Genomic DNA, 26437 nt, shown 5'->3' with positions numbered 1-26437 from the left:
ATTAAGATTACTTCTATCAAAAGAAAAATAGCTAAGCAAGTGTGGTCATATAAAAATAAAGTACCTAATTTAGAAATCACCTTACAGAGATGAACTTAGATCACAGCTGATTGCACTGGACAATGAAACAGGTATTATTTCGCTCTGGCCTAGAAATAGGACCATTAAAAGTCAGTTTCTCAATTATTTCATCCAATGATCAGTTTACCCCCCTCCTCCATTACAGCTGCTTTTCACCACGGCCAGCCTAATCCTTAACTACAAAATGACAACGTTGCAGACATTTCCAGTAACGCGAGTTAGAAAGTACTCGTTTTAACTCCCCCTATTCAGTCAAGACATTTCTGATTTGTCAGTGCTTCCTCCCGACATGCCGGGACTTAATTCCTGACTAAAACTGCAGCAGTATAGTGAATTCCCAACCAGTTATCAGAGGCCTGGTAAACAGCTTCTATTTCAGTAGCACTCAATAACCTTAAATCACAGATTAAGCTTCTGACTGTATCACAGCACTGAGCAACCCAAATCCTTAGCCGCAAGAGTTCCCAGTTCCAGATTGGTAACAGCAATATTAGGGCAGCAGAAAAACAATTGGAGGGGGAAAAAAAATAAAATAAAGTCAGGCATATTTGCATATATTGATAACCACAGCGACTTCAAGTATCACAGATGACTACGAGCTTAATTGTACCCAATGTTTAGGGATTACAGTTTAGATGCAATTTAACTGTTAAGAGATTCTGAACCTTTAAGCTTAAAAATTATCAGTTTGTTCTCTCCCCCACCAGAGTTTTTCAACAGCAAGCTTTTGTTTTAAATTTAAGAATTATTAGCTGACCGAAATAACAGATCTTCTCCATGTACTTTCTTCTCAAAAATTAGATAGACATTAAGTAAAATAACCTAAAATGTTGGTTTAATCAGCGATTACAGAAAGACTGCTTCATCTAATAACCTGTGCTCTACCGTATTTCCTCAAAATTTGACTACTGAATTTAAGGGTCTCTGGAATCATTTCTTTTGCCCATTTCTTTTCATATTTAGTGCTCATTTCTACATTTCTAAACCACAAGGATATTTGAAATTCAGTCTTTTTGATGATCAGCATGGTACTAACACAAGCAACATGGTGCACATGTAACTTAGGTGAGGTTCCAGGAGGTTCACAGCAAAGAAATAAACTCCAGGCTTGATGGAAAAACTAAGAATAACATGAATTCAACCCTAAATGTTCAGAGAAAAAGACAAGGCGATTAAGTTCTTCAGCTCACTGAATCTGTACTCAATAGATAAACTCCAGAAAGTTTTACTCGACTATTTTAAGAAACCACCAGCCTTCAGCCACTTCATAACAAAGTTCAGTTTTCATTTCTTGCAGAGAAAACAGAGTTCAGATTTTTTGAACTTCAAAGATTTCTACTTCCAATATTCATCAGAAAAGTCACTAAACCTATACTTTCCAAATCTTCCAGAACACTGGTGAAGTAGCACATGCCAGTACTTCATCGCTCTCACTTCCAAGAACTTGTTGAAAAGCATCATACAAAGCCACTCCAATGTTCTCCAGCCTTATTCATCAACAGTTCAGTTCTAAGAATCACAACTGCAAATACATATTGTATTATGGGAGCACAAATTTCCATAGGACACGATTTCTACTTGAAAATAGTAGCCATTTGTCAGAAGTGATTAGATGAATTTGCGGATTGAGGGCTTCCTTTTCACGAATATTTTGTTAAAAACAACACAGATAAGACAGAAGACATGAAAGCAAACCTAAACAGACATCTAAATTTTTCCATTAAAAAAAAAAAAATCTAAATTACCAGTGATTAATTTTGGGGGGGGGCGGGGGGAACCAATTCTACAGCAACTTACAGTTTATATGCATTTCAGATTTGATCTTACCAAGCTAAGTATAAAGCCTCAACTTCAAAATAAGCCATAAATCAAATTTAGCTTTCTGGGAAATGTACATTAGATCTATTTCCAATGTAATGATATGAAATCAGAAGCAGCTTAAGCTTTTGCATCGCTTATAAACACACATTTTCTCCTCAAAAGATCAAAGTTTGTCCTCACATGTAGCACATTCTAGGATCATATTCAGAACAATTCCTCTCCTTTCTTTTACCCAAGACCCAAACAAAGTTAACACAGTTCCACTTCATAACTGATGCACCTTGCCAACCACATTTTAAAACCAAGAAAATTAGACTGAAGCTTACATTCTTATATATATTAAACCAGAAATAAAAATGAGTGCAGTACAAAAGACAAATTTCAGCACCACCATTTTCAAATTAAGATTTTGGCTTCTTGCAGTTATATACAGATCAGAACAGCCAGGCCACAGAAGTTATTTTTCTGGGTTAGTTCCATCTCTGCCCCAATTTTCTTTTGTGTTTTTAAACACATACTATAAGCATGTTTGTCCTCATGCAACTATCCCTGTAAACCATAGACTACTTTGACAATACAGGACTATTCAAGATGAGCAGTCCCTGTCCTTCATTCTGTATTTTGGAAAAGGACAAGCCTGCTGCAAGAAAATTAGAGGAATGCAATGGCTAGCATCTGTGTGAAACTCCTATGTTATATTTTGGAAGCATAACAAGTTTATTGGGACATTTTTCTTTAACAAATACCCATGTGGAAAAGTTTTACGAAGGCCAAGAAGTAGCTTTCAGTCTTCCATGATTTCACAGTATTGCAACAATGCTCTTATGTGTGACAATATGACTAATATTTCCACTCAAAAGAGGAATCCACAGAAAACCAGACTAAGTGATTACACATAAAGATATAAATTCATAATGTAAGCCATAAACACATCTTGTAATATTCATCAGCACTGCAACTTCACACTTAGTAAAAAGTTCACCCAAAAAACACGATTGGTGCCTATTTAAAGCTAACTCTGAAATCTTGCATTTAAGTTCTACGTTTAACAAAACAGATTTAAACCCTTCACAACAAATTAATGTCAAGTATGAAACTTTTTCACCAAAATTCTATGAAAAGTAACATCTAATTCTAGAGGGAACCATCTTTACTGTATTAGCTTTACTTTCAAACCTAAAGGTATCTCACTAACAATATAACTCTACTCGCAGAATCCAAAAAACAAAATATTGACTCTGGAAACCAAACCAACCAAAAAAAAATAAAATAAAAATCATACCACCCTGCTTAAGTGTTGGTTATTTGGGGAATTCTGCTACAAATCAGAAACACCTCCCCCCAGAGCTACATTATGGAATAATTCCTAAGTTGGAGGTAATGTAAATAAATTCATGACAAAGGGTACAACGTATCCCAAGTCAACATTACTTTCACATTTGGCAGGTTTCAGACAGACAGCTTTTTAGAAGACAAAAAAAATTTAGCAATAGCACTCTGTCAGGGAAGAGAAGTGTGGGAACAATTCCCTACTCAGAGGCCAATTTACCTAATCCGAAATTTTCTCTTCCATTTTAACGTTCTGTGTTAAAAGCACCCCTTTACTAATACAAGTTTCAAAGTTAGAGGAAGCTAGTGAATTGCTACTTAAATAGTTACCTTAAGATCCAAATGCTGCTTAAACTAAGTAGTTACAGAAAAACATTTAAGAATATGGTTAGTATACTAACTATAGCTTTGTTTTTCTTCAGACTCTCTCCCACAGCTTGAAGTAACACTATGAACCCAGTAGTCAGTCTGGAGAGAAAAGCCAGAGAGGACTGAGCAAAATACCATCAGACCCAAAACAACCAGCACACAATTTTTATCCATTACAAAGATCATACCATTTTCCAGGAATTGCAGAATACACTAGCAGAGCGGCAAGCTCTATTAACCCAAATTTGTTTTTGCAATTTAAATTCCGACATATCAAATGCTATTCTCAAATATACCGTTGTGTTCTTTCACTTAAATCGATCCAGGAAATAATTTCTCAAAGATTATGCATACTGAGTGTCAAGTAATGACTGCAACAGCAACTTTCTAATGGTGACTAACCACTCAACATCTTCAGTGCTCCTTTCTCTTCCCCTAACAATAACTGGAATATTATTCGATTCAGACCAGGCTATTATAATCCACGGCTTCTACAAAATTCTATGGGCTCTTGTCAAAAAAGAAAAACTACATTCATTTTTAGAGTTTTGTATTAACATGTTATTAAAACAAATCAAGTACTTACTTTGGAAGTTTAGAACATATCAACCTCTAGAGAACTTCCCACCGAAGCAATGCTGAATACACCACTTATTTTAACAGAAAAAGCTTGATCACATCAAAAATCAAACGTGGAGATAAAACTAACAGTGCATTTTAACAGAGATGTTCTAAAGACAAAAAGATTTTACAGAAGAAACTATATACTTCACCATTAAAGAATATATATAATCAGATAGACTGTACATGCTGTCTCGTAATTCAGCAGTAACAACAGTTATCACAAGGAAAACGTGTTGTTTGAAATAGTGCTTTACTCATTAAACAAGCAATTAGAAATCAGGAGCTAGAAATTCTTCATTAAACTTGCAAGACATAAAGCCATATAGAGAACAAATGAGCCATGATCTGATGTTGTTAACACCTATTATGGAACTCTTACATTCTTAATGTTCCTCCAAAACACCAAGCCAGAAAAGGCTGAACAATCGGATTAATACAGATTCTCCCAAATTAATCACACTAGGGAACTAAAGCAGATTAGCAGTTTACCTTCATCCTTCAGCCAGTGAAAAAAATTCTGTCCAAACCCTCCTAAATAATGACTATATTTTAACTGGAGCCTGAAGAAATTTATTCTCATAGTATAGCACATGCGCTCCTATCTGGGAAGGAACTTCTGTTAAGAGCTATCAGATTTCTGATGCCAAGGTATGACATGAACAAGTTCGTAATTTTGTGATCTTTCTCACCTTTTTACCCCTCACCTTTTCCCTTCTCACCTTTTCACTGACATCAGGGAAGCAAAGAGTATTACTTAAGTATTCAATCCACAGGTTATTTTTTTTTCCTCTATAGACGTATTCAGACTTGGAAGTACTCAATTTCAGGTTTCAGAGGAAAATTCTAGGCTACAGAAGTGATGCAAGCAGGGGAGGATGTCTGTTAGGACATGAAATTTTCTAAAACCATCCAGAAAAGACACACAAACAAGAAACTACTTTCCACAGGACAATGAAAACAAAGATGCAAAATTGTGAACATTTATATACGCAGGGTTTACGGGAATCCAAAACCATTGGAGAGGGTGAGTGCAACTATTACAGGGAACAGAGTCAATCAGCTTATTTGATCTGCCAGTGTTTGTATTCTTAGCTCATCTGAGTAAGTGTTAAAAGTATCGATCAATATTGCAAAGACATCGTGAGCGCGTAATTGCCAATAATCAGCGGGTGCATCCAAAGAGAAGTGGTTAGAACAAAGCAAGTGATTTGGCTAAATTGAAATGCTGAAGTAAATGCTGACAATCTTCTCAGCAGAAAAATGTGATTAAGGTTCATATATGCAAAAAAAGCAAAGCTGAGGTTCTACAACCAAAACGGAAGTCATCACAGCTAAGTTACTGAGACGTCATTTAAGATACCAGAAGAAACGAGCAGAATCATTAAGACTTCTAGCATATGGTGGATGAGCACAGCCCACCCTGCCAGAAAAGCTCTAAAGCACACTTTGCTAGTCAAGTTTTGCTACTCCTGACCAACTGAAACTCTTCTTGAGTTCGGCACTTACAAAAGTGATTAAAACCATTTTCAATATCATTTGAAGCTGCAGTCCTGAAACACCGCTAAGACCCCAAGATCCCAACAAATGAATATCTTCACCTAGTTAAGGAACCAGAGCTTCCTAAGTAAGGGGGGGACTTCATTAGTCATGACTGATCTCAACTCAAAGGTGAGATTCCCCAACCCGTAGATGTATCTATAAAATGGTTTAAGAACCTATCAGGATCATTAGCTTCACATGGCAAGAGGAAAAACTCACATGGTAGGAAGAGAAACTCAAAATTCTATGTTCCATGGGCCACAAATCTGTGTTTTTCGGTTACAGAAAACTCAAAAAATACGGTAGCTGTAATTCAAGGTATTTTCAGTGTTTTTGAAACCGTACCAACTCCAAACAAAAGTTAGTTACACATGATCTCAGTACCTTCTTGCTAGTGCAGCATAATACATAGATTTGAAAACACAGGAGGGTATATCCATATTTCAGAGTACACAAAAGACAGCAGCAGATGGCTAGTTAGACTGGGCAGAAACTTATTGCCTTATCCTCTTAATTAAAAAAAAAAAAAAACAACAACACCACTTCTTTCTTTGGAAGGCTACCAGTCCTTCATAATGTAGCAGTTGTGTTTTTTTTTTTTTTAATCTACTTCACTTCTCCTGGTTTGATGGAAACAAAAAACAGACAAAAATGCACAAGATCAGCTGAAAACATCTAACAAATCAGCTAAGTCTCTCTTTGTGCCAGGATGCTTTCTAGAAAGGAAACACAGCACCACATAAAATGTCAAACTGGAAAAGACTGGGATTACTAGAATAACTGAAGTCCACAGTGAAATGGAAAAAAACATAAAAATGAACTGCGGTGAAAAAGTGACTATCAACTAGAAGGAGGCTACTAATGAAACTCGATTAGCTTCAAAACAAATCTTATTTTATATTCTTATTAATGACCTTAGCACAAGAAATAACTGCATGCCAATGAAAAAAAACCCTAATGCCAAATCTAGGAAAGATTCTAACCCTCCTCTGTACAGATATCATACAGGAAGACCTGACTGACTCTGAAGACCTGAGCAGTAGAAATGAGGTGAAACTCCCTAGCAAAGGAGCAGGACTAGCAAAATAACAGTAACAATTCTTGTGAATTTCTAATGCAGGAATTCAGCTGTTTAAAATAGGGACAGAAAGACCTGAGTGCATTAGCCGACTACAAGATGAGTCACAAGTCTGATGCAACCACAAGAAAACATGATCCTAGGATACAGTAATTCAGCATTTTCCAGCAGAAAGGGGTACATGGCTACCATTCTGCAGAGCGCAACACTTCACTTCTGTCTAAGAGCAATCAATTTAAGCCAGAGCAGGTACAAAAAGGGCTATTAAAAAGACCAAGAGATGAAGTGTTTCTCTCAGAATGCAAAAAAAAAACTTTTATCCCCCCCCCCAAAAAAAAAACACAGCTTGAACAGATGTTATATTGCCTTCTATAAACTATTTGTTCCCTTTTTGTCCAAAAAAAAGATGAAATTGAGCTCATCCCTTTCTACAGAACACCAGAGATGGAAATAAAGCCCACGTCTTTCTCAGCGTATGTCAAACTACAAGCTACACAAACAAGTACCGGTGTGCGAAGGGAAGGGTGAGGGGGAATCCTTAGGCCGGTCCCTCGCGAAACAACAGGAAGAAGCAGTCTCCCCACATGGCTCCGCTCCTTCAGAGAGCAACTGCCAAGAGGCGAGGAAGGGAGCCGACAGTAGAAGTTTCAGACAACTTGCTGGGTTGAACATTTTCCAAGCTGGACAGGCTAAAGCCTCTCAGTACACTGCTGCGTCTGCGGAGGCAAAGTGCCTCCGGAAAAGCCAGATGTTCCAAGAACAAACTTGCTCTTGGATCAACTTTCTTTCCAAAGGCAGAACTTTCCCCAAAACACAGACTGAACTAAGTCTAGCTCATAACTAGATTGACTCTTTCTGTTCCACCCATGGAGTTTTTAAAATAAAAATCCAGGTCAGTCTTGCGGCTAAGTAGCCACAAACCAATGGAGGGCAACTCAAACAGTTTAAAAAACCACTAGAACTATTTTTCAGCAGATTCAAGCACAATCTTCATTTTTACATTTGGAAGGGTCTTTGCAAACGTACAAATGATTGTAGCACTGGTAAAACAGCCACAACTTGGATTCAGCACTAGCTAATCCTCCAGTACTGTCACCAAACAAAACAGAAAAGACACTAAGGTTCATCAGAAAAAAAAAATCTGTCATTGGAAGGAAGCTGGTATTTTTTAAACAGACTACTGATCCTAAATCAGAATACTGCCAGAAAGCTCTCCGAAAACTTTATTTTTTTAATTTTATGAAAAAGAACACTTAATAGATGATTTCACAGTGTTCTGTAGATCAGAACACAAGTGTCGGTATCAGTTTTCAGATAAGCAGATCCCCTGAACAGCAGGGATAAAAAATTTGCATTTTATAGCTTTGTTTTACATTTAAAGCCATACAATTACTTAAGATGTGCGTTTAAATCACATTTAGCTGACATTGAACATGGGTAATCTATTTTGTTCCTCTTCCAAAAAACAGTTTGCTAGCAATAGCGCAGCAGTAGTAAGCATGCTCCCAATGACAAGCAACAATATTAAAGTAGTGTATTCCTGCACATATTATGGGAGAAGTCCCTTTCCCACTTTAAGGTGGAAGTGGTTTCTTCCTATTTATGCTTGTAAACAACCTTATTTAAACTATGGTGTAACCAGAATTTCCAATATCCCTTCAGAAAAGCATAATTCTGATTCGTGTATTAAAGACCAAGACAACTTTTAGCTGTACCTACGCTTGTAAACAACCTTATTTAAACTATGGTGTAACCAGAATTCCCAGTACTCCTTCAGGAAAGCATAATCCTGATCCATGTATTAAAGACCAAGACAACTTTTAGCTGTATCTGTATATTCATCCTACAGCACATTATATTCCTTTACCAGCAATTTTAAGGATTTCCATCAGCACTCCCTCCCCAATTTTCCCCCTATATATTTTCTGTGTATTTTTTTTTCCTCCTTTTGAGAATCTAATCTTAAGTCTCAGGTCAGAACCTTCCCTTTCCATTTCAGAACACATTTAAGTTCTCTCACAGAATATAAGAGATAAAAAGTTAGCAGACATCAAGCAAAAAAAAACAAAGTTTCATAAGGGCAGCTTTCATCACGACACTATCCAGTATTTTCACTGCAGGCCAGAAGAAGGCACATAAATATTAGGAACAATACTCCTCGGACCAAGGTCAGCACGCTAGAGAATAACCCCATAGCTGGAATTATTGAACACAGCTTAAAACCTGTTCTAATTATTTTTATTGGATGACAAGCACTTCCAAAGACTGTCTTAAAAACCAGTCACGTGCAAGGTCATACACTTGTAAAACGCCAACCACGTTATAGGAAAGGGAATTGTATCATGGAAGGCAATGACGTTAAGGACTTTGGGCAGCACTGCAGATACCACGTCAACATTAATTTCTCACAAGTCTGTGGCAAAAGGACTAACGGCAGCCTGGGAAAGGAGTATCAAGGAGAAAGGCAGTTTTATCTTTTTATATTGCATCAGCGAGATCAATAACGGACTGTTGCCCTTCCATTCAGGGACCACGTTTTAACATGATCATGGAAACCAGAGACAACGCTGAAAAACTACAAGAACGACGACAGTCCCGAAAGAAATGCCTTACTGTGCAAGTTAAATCTTTTTAATACGGAAAAGGGATGAGTTAATTATCACCAAAGACTAACAACGAGAAAAGAGTTCCGATTCTTTTCATATCTAACCAAGCATTAAGAGACAGTGTGATGTATTAATAGATGCAGCGATTAGAAGTTGTAGTCAGAAAAACTTTTGACAAAGCTTTACTTCCTTTTAGGTTACGGAGATAATCCATGAAGTTAACAAACAAAGAAAAAGGCAACTTCCCCACGTGTTGAAACATATCTTTGAGTCATCTAGTCGCAATCGAAGGTTAAAAAAAATTCAACGCAATCAATCATTAGACAAAGTTCTGCGGCAGCCTGTAATGACTAAGGTGTCCAAACAGCGTATTTCTAACAACCCTCCTGATCATCAGCGCTGAAGATAACGCAGCGAAAAAGCACACCTCTACATCGAATAATAGTCATTCCGAATTTTAGTTTCGGCAACTGCAGAAATTTAGCAGGTCATAACAAGACCGCCTTATGCCTAAGGTGAGCTCATCCCAAGTGGGATTCTTCGCGCTGGAGCGCAAACCGATCACTGGAGGGCTCAAATCCCGTTCCCTTCTGCCCAAGCTCTAACTCCTCAGACCCGAGCAGGACAGGACGGCCCCGGACGCTCGCCCTTGCCCACGCTGCAGGCCCATCGGCGCCAGCCGCGTTTCAGAGGTCAGGGGCAGGAGAGGAAGCCGGGCTGCCAAAAACCGCCCGGCCGCAGGCACCTGACGTGCCCCAAACCTGCCCCCTGCGGCAGGCCGCTGGCGGGGTGGGGGGGGGGGGTGCAAACCCGGGGGCCAAATCCCCCCCCAAAAACTGGTCACCGGCCTCCTCCTGACACGCAAACAAAATCCCCCCCCAAACCTGGTGGTTACTCCCCCACCCCCAGGCACCAGACCTGTCCCCAAACCTGGGGAGCGACCCCCTTCCCACAGCCCGGGCGGCCCCTCTCTCCCCCCACCTAGGGCCACAACGTCCCCCCACCCCCAACCTGACACCCAGGGCCCCCCCCACTGCCTTATCTGACCTTAATAACCCACCCCTCCCCCACACGCTGCCCCCCCACCCCATGACCCTTCCCTCCCCCACTCCTTCCCCCCACCACCTCATGATCCGCCCCTCCCCCACCCGCTGACCCCCACCCCGTGACTCGCCCCTCCCCCACAGCCCATGGCCCGCCCCTCCCCCACTCACTGCCCCGACCCCGTGACCCACCCCTCCCCCACACGCTCTCCCCCCGGCCCCGTGGCCCGCCCCTCCCCCACCCGCTGACCCCCACAGCCCATGACCGGCCCCTCCCCCACTCGCTGTCCCGACCCCGTGATCCGCCCCTCCCCCACTCGCTGCCCCCCACAGCCCGTGACCCGCCCCTCCCCCACTCGCTGCCCTTCCTCCCCCCGGCGAGGAGCCCTGGCGGCCCCGGCCCGGCCTGGCCCGGCCTCGGCCCCGCCGCCCCCCGGCCGCTCGCGCAGCGCCGCCCTCCCCGGGCGGTGGCGGGCGCGGGCGGCGGCGCGGTTGGGGCGCGGTGCGGGCGGGCGGGCGCCGGCACTCACTCGGGCAGGTAGGTGGAGGAGAAGCTGCTCCAGCGGTGCAGGGTGTAGCCCAGCACACGGCTCTCGGGGCCCGCCGGCCCTGCCGCCGCCATCTTGTTGTCAGCAGCGGCCGCCGCGGCGCCCGGCAGCGACCGCGAGCGCGGGGGCGGGGCCGGCGCTCTTAAAGGGGCCGCGCGCCCCGCGGGGGGGGGGGGGTGGTCGCGGGGCCCCCCTGGGGGCCGCACCGTGGGGTCCGGCGGGGGCCGCAAGGGCTGTGGGTCATGAGCGGGGTTCGGGGGCCCTGGGGCGCCTGTGGGGCCGCACTGTGGGGCGCAGTGCGGGGGCGTGGGTCGCCAGTGGGGTGCGGGGGCCGTGGGGTGCACGCAGGGGCCGCGCCATGGGGCGCAGCGGGGAGCGTGAGGCACCGGTGCGGTGCGGGGGCCGTGGGGCACAGCGGGGCCGTGGGGCACCAGTGGGGTGTGTGGGCTGTGGGGTACCCCATGGGGCACAGCAGGGGGCATTGGTCACTGGTGGGTGCGTGGGCCGTGGGGTCATCATGGTGGCCATACCGTGGGGCAGAGCGGGGGCTGTGGGTCACCAGTGGGGTGCGTGGGCCATGGGATCACCATGGTGGCCACGCCGTGGGGCAGAGCAGGGGCCGTGGGTCACCAGTGGGTGCATGGGCCATGGGATCCCAACAGGAGCCATGCTGTGGGGCACAGCGGGTGCCATGCGGTCCCCATGGGGACCACTTCATGGGGTACAGTGGGGGGTGTGGGTCACCAGTGGGTGCTGTGGTCCATGGGGTCCCCATGGTGGCCACGCCGTGGGGCACAGCGGGTGCTGTGGGTCACCAGTGGGTGCTGTGGTCCATGCGGTCCCCATGGTGGCCACACCGTGGGGCAGAGCAGGAGCCATGGGTCACCAGTGGGTGCTATGGTCCATGCGGTCCCCATGGTGGCCACGCCGTGGGGCAGAGCAGGCGCCGTGCGTCACCAGTGGGTGCTGTGGTCCATGCGGTCCCCATGGTGGCCACGCCGTGGGGCAGAGCAGGCGCCATGGGTCACCAGTGGGCGTTTGGGCGATTTTCACGGCAATTTCCGGCTTCCTCCCCGCCTTGAGGCTCGTCTCTCCCTGGGGAAGAAGTTTCTTGTCCTTCCGTCCTTCGCGCCGGGCCGACGCGGCGCTTTTGCCCCGGCCGCCGCCGCGGGTTTTCTTGGAAGGGGATGAACCCCTCCCTCGCCGCTCGCCCCTCGTCTTGTTTTCATCCCCCGGGCGAAGCGCCGCGACACGGACTTAATTAGGACGTGAAGTCGTCTTTTCCATCCCGGAATAACTTAAAATTACAGCCCGGCCCATCAGACCGAAGCCGCTGGTGCGCCGCGGGGAAAAGGGGGGTCGGGCGAAACCGGAGTGGGATTTCGGGGCGCGCGGGCTCTCGAGCCGATGCGTGTCGGAAGCCGCCGCCGCCGCCGGCGTTCTGCCCCGCTCGGTTTTATTAGCTACGTATTTGACCGCGTGTTTTTATACTTCAGTCTGGACGCTTATTATGCCGTGTGAAAACGCTGTTTGGGGTTTTTTTTCCCAAAGACGGATTAAAGCAATTAAATGTAAACAAAAATAAACAGATAAAAAGTAAAGAATAAGCAGAATTAAACTATAAAGTTGATTAAAGACGCCTTGCTCGCGCGTCCGACGACACGAACGACCTCGGCGCCTCCCGAACGGCTGCGCGGAGCAAACCGGCGGCAAATCTGCCTCCCTCCGTGTTTTCGCCGTCCCTTTTTTCCGCCGGAGCTGCGCATTGGCGGGGCGGCTCTTTCCGCCCGATGGATCGCCATGTGGATTTAACGGAGTCGCGCGTTTCGCCGGTCGTCCCATACGCCGGCGACTGGAAACTAGAATTAGTCGGAAGGGTTTTTTTTTCCCTTGTTGTTTTTTTTATCCTTTTCCCCCAGGCGTTGCCACGGCTCGTCCATCCGTCCGTCCGTCTGTCCGTCGGCGCGGAGAGGTGGCCCGGCCGCGGGAAGAAACGCCGCCCGTTTCCCACGCCTCCTGCGTCCTCTTCTTTAACGACTCGCCGAGCCGCCCCGGCTGGTGGCGCGGGTATTTTTAGACAGGCGTCTGCAGGAGCGGTGGTTAGAGTCTTTTTCTGGCTTTTTTTTTTTTCCCTCAATTATTTCATTTATTTATTGTTTTTTTTTAAGGGACCTCTAGAAGGGAGACGGTTTCACCTGACGGCAAGGTTAACGGGGACGGGGAAGGTTTGGGACGTCGCCGCGACGCCCCCGGGCCGCTCGGGAACGGCGAGGCGATATTTCGAGGCCGGGGAACGAGAGAAAAAAGCCAACAGACAGATGCGGCTTGGAAATGACAGATTGGAGAGTTGTTATCAGGCAGGACAGAGAGACGCCTGACTAGATTAAATTAACACAAGGGGTTTTTTTGTTTTTTTTCCTTTCTTTTTTTTCCCCACCCCCTTTATTTTAGGAGAGGGAGTTGGCGCGCCGCAACGAAACCCGGCGGCGGAGGAAAAACTCGCTCGGCGGCCGAACGGCGGCCGCGTCTTTGCGAAGCGGCGGCGAGCGCTTCGTCCCCGGAGCCCTGCGCGAACCGCCGCGGTCATTCCGGGGACGGGGTTGCGGGTTTGCAGCCCTCCCCTGGCATTTAAGGTTTCGCTCATCCCAAACTTCTGCCGGAGGGCTTTCCTTTTTTCCTTCTTTTTCCCCCCCCCCCTCCAGCCACCGCAGGAGTAACAGTTTGCTAAGGATCTCGCTAATAACATATTACCCGCCCCAGAACAGGAGAGGCTACGGCGTAACTGGGAGGCGAGAGGAGCTCCCGGTGATGCCAAAATCCAGCCTGCGCGTGAAATTTGAGGATTTAGGAGCGAAGGGCAGGCGATGACCTCGCGGCTCGACGGGAGCCGCTTTGCCCGCGATCCCGTCGCCGCTCCCGGCGAGACCCGGCGGCGCAGGACGCAGCAACGCGCTCCCTGAGCCGCCTTATTTTCGGCACGTTTTTGACGACGGGGACCGAACGCCGGTGAGATTTTCCGCAGCTCCGGAAAACCTTTGCTCCTCCGCAGCGCGGGATGGTGGCGGGGGGGAGCGAAGCGGCCCCGAACCGCGCTGCCAGACCCATCCTCCGGGTTTTTGGGCTCGGTCTGTCCCGCCGAGCTCGCCGCGTCCCGCCCTGGGCGGCTGCCGGCGCTCCATCGCGGCGGCGGCGTAGGAGGGACTCGGGAACCACCGCTGCTCGGCCCCGCTCTCCTAGTCCCTGGTTGCGTTCCAGAGTGGGACGGAGACAAGGACATTAGGCAGAGCTGTAACATTTGGGGGCCCTCTGCAACCCCGGGGCGTCGTTTTAACCCGGTCCTGGGGGGCTGCGAGTCCTGGCAGGGGGGATAAACCCTCCTGCCTGCCGTGGGCAGCACCTGGGAAGCATCTTCTAGAGCCAAACGTGTCGCCTTGCACAGCGGCTTCAAAGAAAAATACCTCTAATCCGTGAGCGAAGCCAGAGCAGGACCAGGGGCAATTCCAAAAAACTCCCCGGACCGACCTCACTAATGACTTTGTTTCTCATTTTGGTGACACCACCGAAAAAAAGTTGCAAAAGTGATTGAGAGACCCATTTTCTGTGAGACCTTGACGTATTTCCACGCTGGGAAGAGGCGAGGACAAGCCTCAGAGACAGGTTATTTCCTTTCTCCCTTGCCCTCACCCGTTTGGAGAAGGGGTCGCCTGTACCTTGCAGCAGTGTAAAGCAATACTTCCTCCAAAACGATAAAACACTCCTTATCCGGGCCCTGCTCCGAGCATCTGCTCCTCGGCAATGCGCTTAAATACCCGCCTGAGTCCCCTTCCTCCCCTCTTACAGCGTCCGCCCCTATCCGCACCGAAACGGGGTGCCCCAGGGCAGGAAAAGCTCCAGAGATGGGAGCGGCACAAGCGGAGCGCTCCCGGGAAGCCGGCGAGATATTCCCGGCTGTATCGCGGGCTAAAAATATTTGCTGGTCCCTTCTGCTGGCAGGTGGTTCGCGCGCGCGGCAGCTCAGCGCCGCGCCGCTTTTCCCTGTTCTCCCGCGAGGAGCGGGCGCGTTGTCATTATTCCTCTGAAGCGCCCCGAGAGGATGCTCCGTCCTGCGTTTCGGATGCAAAATGTGCCTCGGAATTCAATAGTTGCTATAGCGCCTTAATTACACGTTTTATGGAGTACTTAGTCACGGTGGCTGGAGCTCTTATTGCTGGGTTTGGACTCCTTCTGCCGCTTTATTTTAAAGACCTTTCTATTATACACCACCTTTGTGCGTTAAAATTAGTTCGTTTCCGCATTTGTCTCTCTCCAAAGGTAGCCCGAATCTGTGGTTTGGCTGGAGCGTAGATCCCCGGATCGGAGGGAGGAAGGAGGAGGTTGCAGCCTGGTGCACAGGCCGTCGGAGTCGCGGGGCTCTGGCCATGGGCGCTCCAAAGTGTCCGTCAAGGTCAGCAAAAACGACGTCAGAAGAATATTTCCCCGGATCCAGGAGTTCTTCAACGCAAATCCTGGCAGCGTTGCTCTCTACAGTTTGGGAAATACTCAGCCCTCTGCTCAGGTTGTCCACGGTGCCACCGCCTTGCCGGGCCGTATGGAAGGTAGACTCCTTGCGTGCTGTCCCTCGGGAATGACGCAGCCCACGGGTCCATGGGACACGTCTCGGGCGAGGACAAATCTCCCTCCCGAGATCTCCTGATCTTCTTTGGCCAACTCTGGAAGACGCTCGGCTGCGGGGAAGCCAGCTGAAGCCAGGTAACCCTAGCTCAGCATTGCTCCCTTGGACAGCCCAGGCGCTGCCGTAGACCTGAGCTTGGCCTCTCCCCTATTAACCTCTCTCCGTGCTTGGGCTTCCCCATCTGGAGAATGGAGCTAGCTACTTAATTGCCTACTTTGTAAGGAGTCAGGCACGATAATTAGCTAATGTTTGGGTAATGCTTCATAGGATAGGAGCGCTAAGTAGTGTTGCTGTCAGCAGCACAGTGGGGAATGAAGGGCTCAATCTTGTTTTTAAAGCGGGAATGTCACGGTCTCCCCTAAGTTCATTGTTCCCGTTGACTGCTCTGCTGACAGCAGAGGACTTGTGTTAAGTGTTTAGAAGAAGAGGATGCCAAGGGGAGCGGAGAGCTGTTTACGATCCAAGAGCGGAGCTGTGAGAATAACCGGATGGGCTTTGGCAAAAGCAAGCTGAGAACGAAGACGAGGGCAGGGAACACGCCTAGCACTGCACCGAAAGGGCCTATGTCCGTCATCGTGAAATAAATATTAAACAGCAGCCAACTCCGAACCACGGAAGTGCATCAGGGAAAGTTTGCTCGCGTTGCATTTATTGCATGCGCGCAGCACAGCAGGAACCGGGACGTGGAGACCCATCCAACCCTCCCCGGGCAGCCAAGTAGTCTTGACCTAGAAGAAGTTTCACGTCTTTTATTTTTTATTATTCTGCAAATTATGTTATGGATGACCTCTGTAGCCTTCTCATGTCCACTGATTGTAACTGATGAGATTTCGGTCGTGTATCCTTAAACATCTGAGAGACGCTTGGGTTAATAGTCTGCCTTTCAGAGCGGTGCGTTAGCTCTCTTGTGCTCCTGTCCGCTTAATTTAGAGCGAGTGGTGCAATTAAGAAAAAAATCTTGGGCTTACGCTCTCGATGCTTTCAAATGACCAGCAAATTTGTTCAGCGCCAGCTTGTTTTCACCATCGCTGGAACAACCCTTCTTGTGACTCACTGCTAATTACGCTCCGGGTTCGCAAACAAATGCTTTTAACCTCTTCTTGTCATATCGGAAAATGAGTCAACTGTCAGCGCCGTCCCGGGGCGCTGCGGGGAGCGCTGCTGCGACCCGCTCTTCCACCTCCGCGGATGCGGCTCGCGAGCTCGCGCCGGGCGGCACCCCGGCCGTGCGAAGAGAGCGCGTTTTTCCCTGTGCCTCTTTTCCAAACGAACTGAGATTTCTCACGCCGTTTCGTTTCCTGTCTGGGAGACAGTCTCCCGCTTTGCTCTGTGCGGAAGATGACTTTTCCAGCCGGGTTGCTGGGCTCTCCCCCTTGCCAGCTGAGCGTCCTGCCGCAGGCCACGGGGAGATGATGCCGGCCGTTTTCCTTCTTCCCCGGCGGTGGTTGGCCGGCTGCAGACTGTCTTGCTCCGGATCGCCGCGGAGCAGGGAGGAGAAAAAACACTGGGAGTCTGGGAATGACGCCTCTACCACTTGCATTTCCCCATCTCTGCCAAGCCGTCCATAAGGGATGTCTGGCCGCTGGAGGAAGGAGAGCATCCTCTCATCATCAGGAACGCAAGGCTGCGGTGCCGCCCGGCATTCCCGGGGAGCGGAAGCGTGCCAAGCCCGCGGCCCCGTCCCAGCGCTCCCCTGGGGACAGCATCGTCTCCGTCTCCGACGTCGCAGCAAGCTTGTTTTATGTTCTAGAAAATCGCTTCCTGTTTTGGCTATTTCTGTTTCTGTATTAAGTAGATGGAAATACTGGCAGCGGCGCTGGGAAGGGCAGGGCTGGGGGCAGGATATACCTATTTATCGAGAAGGCCTCCGATCCATGGCTAGATGCTCCACTTGAGACCCTCTTCAGCTCTCAGGCTCAAGTGGAAGATAAGTGGAGCCCACTGCGCCCGTGAAGAGGGCCGCGTTTTCCCGAGGGCAAAGGGAAAAATAATATTATTTCCCCATGTGAAGGAGCATCTTCTCTCAGGGCAGGACGCTCAGGGGGTCTGAAGTCACGTAGGCAGCGAGTCTCCGATATTTCACCCCAGGGGCTGCCCCAATGCTATGGGGCCAGGACATCATGGCCGGTCCTCTGCAACAGGAGCTGCCGCCGGGGCAAGGAGGTTTCTTCCAGGGTAGGAAGGGTGGTTTGGGGGGGTTGTATGAGGAGATGGAGAGGGGGCTGCGGATGCTGCTAGAGCACAAGGTCTGCCGGGTCCCCGAAGCCCAACCCAGCGGCTGAAATTCCGGGACGGCCGCTTTTTCCCGCGGGTCCAGGAGTTTGCAGTCCATTACAGAAAAACATTTCTGTTCCCCCTGGAGGCAGGAGAGTCGCGTGTCCGGTAGGAGGCTTCACTTCTCCCCACGCTCGGCTTCTCCCGCTCCGTAGGAAGGCTGTTTCCCGGGAACCACAGATGGGCATGGACGGCTGCCTGAGCCGGTTCAGACGCTGCTGATCTCCGCGGCTGCGTGATTTTGCAATCTGCTTCCTGGAAAGAGCAGCGAGGCAAAGGCACTGGGATTGCTGGAGGCTCGTGCTTACGGACAGTTATCCGTGTGGTCTTGGCCGCTGGATCTCGAGGTCTGCAGGCTGCGCGAGTGCCACCCGCGCCACTTTCCTGACCCGCTCCCGCACACCACGGCTGTGCCGTGACCTGGCACCGGGCTGCTCTCGGCTGCAGGTCCCAGAGCTGCCCGAGAAGCTGGTCCCACCATCGAGCTGCTGGCGAGCAGCAATGAGCTCTTGGCCCAAGGGTCTTACGAGGAGTCAAGCGAAAGCCCAACAAGACGCTCTCTAGCCATTCGCGCCTGTACCCTGTCTCCTCTGGACTTTTGGCTCTTCCATCAAGGCCAGGGTGCTGATGTCTCTTAAGATGAATCCAGCCCCACCAGTGCCTGGAGCCATAAGCACTCAGTATTTATATTTGGAAAGGTCTCCAGCATCACCTGGAAAAAGCCCAGTCCAGAGAGCATCAACCCAGCATGCACTGGAAAAAGGCGAGTTTCCTTTCCCAAAACAAGCATCCCAACTCCATCCAGCACGGATGCCGCCCTGGCTCTTGCCAAGCCCGTTGCAGGACCCTGACCCTGCAGGGTTTTCCCTTGCTGGTTTAGGCTGGGACACAAGGCAACATCCGAGGTCAGAGCAGAGCAGGGAGTCTTGCCTGCTCCGTGGGCATGCTGCATTGCCACAAGCCAAGGAGACCCCAGTGTGTCCCAGTCCGGGGTGTAAACCAAGCGCCCCGAAAGACAGCTAATCCTTCTCCCATCCGGATGCCTAACAAGGGCCTTCGCTTCCCACAGACGCCATCCCACGTTACCTGCTGATGTGTTTGCTCCTGTCCCGAGGCACACGCAAGAAATTCAAGGTCCTTGATCGCCCTGGGAAGAGAAGGTGTTTGCTTTACATAAGCCTCAGGGTAAGAGCCTTTGCGCAGGCACTTTGCTCCCGGGATTTGCCCTGCCGCTGCCTAAGGCTGGCTGTGCCCTTCTGCAAGGTGAGGCTGAGCCCGCGGAGCCCTCCGGCTCCCCGTCACCTTCCCCAAGGTCCCTATTTCTGCCCTTTGCGGAGAACCTGGTGTTGCCAAAGGTGGGGAGTCGCACCGGCTCCGTGTAAAGCTGGCAGGATCCCAAGGGCGTGCTGCGACCTCACCAAATCCTCCCCTACGCTCCAGGCCCAAAGCTCCGGCGTTGCTCGTTGTTCCTGTCTCCTATGTCCTCGGACTGTGCAATGCCTGCTGCCCCTGCATGTCCAGGAGCCCTCAAACCCGTCCCAGGAGGCAGAGCAGCCCTGCCTCCACCGGCGCAGGGCAGCGGCAGCCAGCGCGGCTCCCCCTGGGAATGCAAAGCTCTGAGGATAAAAATAACTCATTCTGGAAATGGAAAAGGGCAAAGCAAGAGGAGAAGAAAGCACGAGTCAAGCCAGGTTTGCACGGCAAGAGGAAAGGCGGGGGAGCAGCGGCAGCAGCAAAGCGCCGAGCGCAGGGGCAACCGCTGCAGAACGGCTCCCGCCTCCGTCGCTGCAGACGCCGCCACCAAGAGCAGGTTCCTCCTCCGAAGCGAGCTGCATTGCCGATGTCCAGCCCGGACGCGAGCCCTGTGGGCAAACGGAGAAAACGGCTGCATGACGTTGGTGATGGAGACCAGGAGGTGCCAAACCTGCCCGCGCTGACGCTTGGGGTGTCTCGTGTCCAGAGAGCGGTGGTGAGTGACTCAGGCCACCCACAGCTCCTGACCTCTTGGACCTGGGTTGCCAGCAAGGAGAGGTTGTCACGTCTCCCTGAGTAGACATCTAGAGCACACAACCAAATGCGAAACCAGCTAGTGACTAAAAAGATGGTAATTCCAAGAAAACCGTTCTGTATCTTAGGCAAGGACAGCACGTACTCCAGATTGCTGAGAGAGGAGAAGCAGCAGCAGCGGTGACCTTTTTTAAGCGATGGAAAACCAGGGAGATAGATAGCAGGGTCCTTGGGAAAGAGGTTAGGAAATGGAAAGAAAAGCAATCTTGGGAATTTCTACCTGGCAATTCTGACTCTGTTTCCAAATAAAGCAAGGGGAAAGGCAGGACCCGACATAAATCTCTGGGCATCTAAAAGATAGTGGAGTAATGAATGTTAAGCCATGGGGTTATGAAGGACAGCTAGACAGATAGGGTTTTCTATCAGTCTACAAAATGGTGGGAACGCGGTGAAGGCAATATATCAACTCATTCACGAAGAATTTGATCTCGTGTCTTACAAAGCCTCTTTTTAAAAATTATTTTCTCTTGGCCTGGATCCGAACTTCATCACGCAGGCCAAACATTGCAATTAGAAGGTCCTCTCAGATGACCAGGCAGTATCTTGACTGATCTCAGATAAAGCTTAAGCATGTCTATTAATGCCTCCATCCCTCTGTTGGAGCAGTTGCTCCGCAGACATGAAACCCCTGCGTTCATCTGCCTCCTCTAACCTCAGCGCAGATAAGACTCGGCAAAACAACGCATCCTCCGGGATGGAGGCGGGGAAGTGAGAAAGCCAGCAAATGAGTCATCCGAGCCTTACGGGCAAGACTTGCCTGGGATCTGCTCGGCGCAGGAAGGGAGCAGCCGTGCACGGGGCTCACGGGAAGCCAATGCTGCTCCTGCGGGTCCCCCGTAGCCTGCCCAAGGACCCCGTGGAAAATATCGGTGGTCCTCAAGACCTTCTGGAAAGGCGGGTTGGCGCTCCCCAACTCATCCTTGGCTCCCTCTCTTGTCCTGCAGGGCATCAAGCCCAGGAGCTCTCTCTGCTGGCTTCCCATGAGATCTTCCACAAGCACGTGGCCGCAGGCTGTGGTCAAAATCCCGAGGGATGGAAGTGTAGGCCACGAGGCAAGAGAAACCGGCCTTCCGACTGTGCGTGGCAAGAATGCCCCCTCATTAAGGCGCCGAGACGCGATCCATCGAGGCCGCCTCTTACAGCATGCCGAAGACCTGATTACGGTCATTTTCCTCCCCGCTTCCCCTGCATGCCTGGGAAAGGGACACAGTAATTAGGGTTTGAATCTCATTATAGCTCCGAAAGTGCCTGGCTTTCTGAGAATCCAATTATCACAAATGCTACGTAACGCCAGGCAGGGCACGGCTTGTTTTTTGGTGTTTGGAATTATTTTTGTTCAACGTACAAATACAGCGTGAAATCACATTTTCCAGAGGATGCTGAAAAATCCGAAGAGGGCAGAGTTACGAAAAGAAGCCAAGGGCCGGGGAAACCGCCGTGGAGAGGGAGGGAGAGGCCGCGAGGTCCCCACCTGGTCCGCTTGCCGAAAGAAGGAAGGGGGGGGACATACGGACGCTGCGGAAAGAGGGACGGAGCAGGGGTGGCCGGGCAGCAGGGCGATGCGAGCCGCCGGTTCGGCTCCTGGCTCGCCGCGGGACTGGGGACAGGGCGCTTCCCCGCGCCGTGCCTCAGTTTTCCCAGCTGCAAGCAATATCCTAATTCGCCGGGGTGCTGAAAGCCTCCGGCAGCGTGAGCGAGGAGCTCTGCCAACCTGGGGTAAAAGGTGCTAGTTAAGTGCAAAATACGCTTCTGCTTTTTGTGGCACAGTGTGTCTGCCATACATTGCACTTATGTAACATTACTTAGCACTTAGTCGGCACTTCACATCTTTAACTAATTATGCACAACCGAGCCATTTACCAGCATGAGCAAAAAAGCATCCAGTAATGACTGATCCTGAAGCTCTGGACTGATTTCCAGGCTCCTCCATGAGTGAGACTCGCGAAAGATGTGAAACAAGTAAGAAAGGCCAAACAAACAAATGCGTTAAAAGAGGAAAAAAATCAAATCGCGTGGCTGTAGCAAAGGGCTTGCAGGATAAAATAGCGCCCTGAATTTTATCCTGGGAGCAACCAGCGAGAAAGTTGGACTGCGGCGTCTCCGAAGCACATTTAAAATTCGCCTCCTCCTCCTCCTTTTTGCAATTAAACGCATATTCTTATGCACCTCGACTTTTAAAATAAATAAAGACAATTTGTAGCGCTAGCAATTAAAAGCGCCGCTGTTTACATTTTAATTAGCTCTTTCAATGCAGCTAGCTCAGCTTCTTTCAATCAGAATGGGATGTATTTAGAAATGAGGCAGCTTTAAATGTTCCTGGGTTTTCTGTAAACAGTAGCCTTGCTCTGTTGTCAGGTTCTCAGGGTAGAGAGAGCAGAGAGGCAATCTGCTGGATGGAAAACTCTGCACAGCTTTTCTTCCCGGTGGCGATTCTCTGTGGGAGTGCAGGAAAGGAAGTTTATTTTGGAAGTGAGAAAAATAAAACGAGGTTTTGTTCCAGGAGAACACAAAGATAAGTAGCATCTGTGCAGCTGGAAGCGCTGTATATGACTGCGGAGACCGTATTTCCAGCCACAAAATGCCAGGTACGCTTTCCCATCCTGGTAGGACTACAGAAGTGATACCAAACCGGTGACTAAAGCGCGTTTTCCACCCACCTTTGGCTTGTGCTCAGAGCGCTGTAAATCGTATTTCGGCTTAGTGCCATCTGTAGGCCTTGACTCTGCGGAGCGGGAGCCCACGGAAAATTCACCGCGGATTTCGGTACGAGTAATAGCGTTGTCGTAGCCTTGAGAATACAGGCTGGGTACATTGGGCCCTGGGCTTTTACACGGCAAAAACTGTTTCATCTGAGTCTCTTGGGATGGTTCGGTACGTGCCGGCAGTGGATGGTGCCCTGCACGGCCGGCTCTCCGATGCAAACCTCCTGGCGAAGGGGCAAAACACCTCCAGGCCAGGTTTGGGTGCTAACCGAGGACTTCCAAATAAACAGTAACCACGAACGTGCCGATAAATCACACTCAGGAGACGCAGGTTCAGAAAACCAGGGCTTAATAGCCCCGTGGCAGGGTTTTAGCGCTGCTAAGTAATATTCTCCTTTCCGTGCCCTCATTTGTGATTCCCGGATAAACTCGGTGGCAGCGGGGAAAATACCTTCAGAGGCGGCATGAGGATTTACCTCTTCTTTTTGGAAAGGTCTTCCCAAATAACTCCGTTTTCTCTTTCCCTGTGCTTTCCACATGCTTTTTCCAGGATGCTGGGGGATGGCGAAAGTTCGGAGAAGTCCCAAGAGCTCTCTCCAGCTTGGGGGAAAAAAGCATTTGCCTTGTCTCTGCCTCGGTTTCCCTCTGTTTAAACCATGAACAACAGAGCTGCCCGGCATGGGGTGATGCAGGGAAAAGGCCCTCTAAGGACCAGCTATTGTTATCACGGAGTTGGGAGAGAAAAGGCAAATTGCTGCGATTTGGAAGAGAATAGAGCAGCCAGGCTGTGGTTGAGTTTGAGCGAAAAAACGTGAGGACAGGCAAATTGATGAGGACTTTGGGGGTATTTCCATGTGAAATGATTCGCTTGTTCGGGCTGTGAGATCCTGACTGGGGGGGATGGCTGGCGTCTCCTCCCGGGAAGGACCTGCCTTTCTTCCTTGCAAAACTGCGGCCGGGGCGGGAGAGCGCAACGCCAGGCATCTCCCCACCAGCCCCGCGATCCCCTCAGCCTGTGACCTTCCCTCGCTGCTCAGTCTCCCGTACCTACGTGCCCACCTGGTGAGCAGATAAAGCAGTAAGACCTTCAAGGGCTTTGCGTTGGGCAACGGCGTGTTCTCGCCATGCACCAGGATCCTTTGGGCACAGGCTGTCAAAATCGCACCCAATTTACGAGCTGCTCTCAGAGAAATCCATTCACAGCCCCGTGCCGGGGAAAAGCGGAAAAGCCTAAAAGCTAAAGTACACGCAGGCTGTCCGCACGCTTGCAGACTGACATCACCCGTCTTGTTTGCCCGGCGAAGTGATGACAGTCGAGCCTGTGATTTATTGATTGTTCCCCCCCGTAGGGCAGAAATCCGATCCTAAATCGTTGCGGGTTCCGGATTTAGTCACAGACGGCGCGTATGAAGGCAGAGTGGGATGGCTTTCCCGGTGTCCCTGCTTTCCTTGCAAGGGGGGTGGGCTGCATGCGTAAGAGAGGACCCCCAAAACGCATCAGCACTTGAAAGGCTCCTCCTTTCCCCCTTCCAGCAGCGTCCACCTGGGTGGTGAGTACAGAAATATAGGTGCAACGTGTATCCCCCGCAACCAAGCCAACGCAGGGAACATCTGCCCCAAAGCCAGGAGCCCCCCTCCTATTTTAGGGAACGGCCCTCCCAAGCGTCTCCTGTCGGGGCACGGAGCTCCGGGCAGCCCAAGGTGACGAAGCTGTGAGAAAGGGCCGGTTCCTCTGGGTCGTGCAGCAGGGTCTGGAGGCAGCACGGCAAGTGCAGGCAGAATCCGAGCTGTCCCAGTCCGTTACGGTTGCGTCACCTGAGGTGAGCTGCCAGTTCTTTGGAGCCAGAGGATAACAGGACGGTTCGAAAGGGAGCCCGTGGCCAGTCTGCACCACCCGTTGCAGCACCAGCAGTAGACAGCTCACGCTGTCAGGCCAAAGGACCACCCCAGCCTCCGAAAAACCACGGGACCTTGCTCTCTGGCTGTTTGGAGACTACACTAAGATTTTATAATCTTCCAGCCCATTCTCTGCCTCCTCTCCACTTCTCTCTAGCTCAGCTCCCCATCCCGGTGCAAGAGGAGCCACACAGACTCTTGCGATGAGCTATGCTTCAGAAGACCCACCTGAATCTGCTTCTTACAGACTGGGAATGGCTGGGAAATCTTGGACACGCAGGCCCTGAGTGGAGTTCAGCAAAACCATGGAGAGGATTGCATAAGGCTTGAATGCAAAAAAGGAAGATTTTTTTTTTTTTAAATCACTGCTTGAAGATATGGCAAGAAGAGCATGTAAAAGCCAGTAGTGAGGGAGAAGCCTGGAAAATCCCAAGCAAGGCTCTACTCGTGGCTGGAGGCCAGAAGATTGTCCAATGTAAAAGCTGGCCAATGCTGAATCTCAAGACGTTCCTCAGGGATGGGGAGTCATGGACAGATGTGCACTCTGGGATCCAGCTGTGCCACTGGACATGCTCCCCTCTCCGGCTGCTCCTCCCCACCCACCAGCAGCTCCAGCAACATCCGCCAGCTTAGTGCAAAGCAGCAGCATCCCTCACGTGGACGCGGCTGATTTTGGTTAGAGATCGCTCACATGATACCGTCCATTGACAGAGCTGTGCAGGCCGTCGTTTCCAGGCGAGAACAACAACGAATAGCCGGGGCGTGGTGACATTTTTAGCTGGCACAGCTGTTTGTGGGGCGAACATCTGTCCACGGCTGCAGAGGAGAGGGAGGTCACCGAGCGGGAACGCTTGGAGGCAGTTAAGGATTGCAGGGAGGAGGTCAGTGAGCCACGCGGCAAAACTAGCTGGACCTCATCAAAAGATGTAAGAAGGGCTTTTACACCAGAAAATGTAGCAGGGAAGTGAGTGAAGAGGGAAATGAAACTATTGACGAGCCCAAAAGGCCGATACCCTGCGTCCTCTTTAAAATGCTGTCCTCAGAGAGTGCAGAGAGAAGGGAAGGGAGATGCTCTGCAAGTAGCTATTGATGAAGAGAAAGAAGAGGTTCTTGGAAAATCTTAAATTTAATAAATCAGTCTGGGCAGGTCGCAGTCATCCTCTGGTATTCATTCTCAGCTTTCATTAAGATGATAGTTAATAAACATATTGATCCTTGGATGGCTAGTTTTTAAAATCTTCGGACAGCACTATCCTGAGAGGCAGAGAAAAGGGAATGCAGTGGTGATCTAAAACAAAAAGGGGAGACGAGCATAATCCTGGCAATCACCAGCCTATAAAAATAGTAGAACAAATATTTAAGAAAATGTCATGATGAAATACTTTGAGCTTGGTTCTGTCCGCGCAGTAGTGTCAATACTGAGAAACTTTGCAGAAGCCAGTGGCTGAATAAAGTTACCATGAGCTCAGAGTCAGACTCCTGGGGTGATGGGCACAGACCCACCAGGTTTTCTTCTTTTCCTGTTTTTTCTTTTTTTTTTGTTGAGAAGAGAAATGCTTTTAAATAATGGCACAGCCAGAGGATGAAGAGAGTTCAGCCTTTATAAACACGTATTTGTGTTTTGACTAACGTGTTTGCTTCTTTGTCATAGGAAATAAAAATTAGAAGAAAATGCGCTGGCCTGAAATATGGTTTGTATGAACTGAAAACATACTGAAAAGCAAAAACTAGTCCTAAATGCACCGCACTGCACATTTATCAGGGTAGAAAAAGAGTCAGGGCTAAGGA

At 49.6% G+C, this 26437-nt stretch overlaps 1 protein-coding gene and 1 long non-coding RNA gene across 2 annotated transcripts in view; one reads left to right on the top strand and one right to left on the bottom strand.

Annotated features, from left to right (window-relative positions):
- MKLN1 (muskelin 1) overlaps positions 1-11150 on the bottom strand; it is a 100729-nt gene extending 89579 nt beyond the window's left edge. The window contains exon 1 of the mRNA XM_067317516.1: positions 11021-11150. Coding sequence (XP_067173617.1) covers positions 11021-11112 — 92 coding nt within the window. The 5' untranslated portion in view covers positions 11113-11150. The remainder of the gene's footprint in view (positions 1-11020) is intronic.
- Positions 11151-18614: 7464 nt separating this feature from the next.
- On the top strand, positions 18615-22248 carry LOC136991171 (uncharacterized). The gene is made up of 3 exons (XR_010883221.1): positions 18615-18747; positions 19054-19169; positions 19425-22248. It is a non-coding gene; the product is annotated as an uncharacterized lncRNA (long non-coding RNA).
- Positions 22249-26437: the final 4189 nt, after the last annotated feature.

The sequence above is a fragment of the Apteryx mantelli genome, chromosome 1, assembly GCF_036417845.1.
Source record: "Apteryx mantelli isolate bAptMan1 chromosome 1, bAptMan1.hap1, whole genome shotgun sequence".
Classification (NCBI taxonomy): domain Eukaryota; kingdom Metazoa; phylum Chordata; class Aves; order Apterygiformes; family Apterygidae; genus Apteryx; species Apteryx mantelli.
This window is presented reverse-complemented; position numbering and strand designations above follow the sequence as displayed.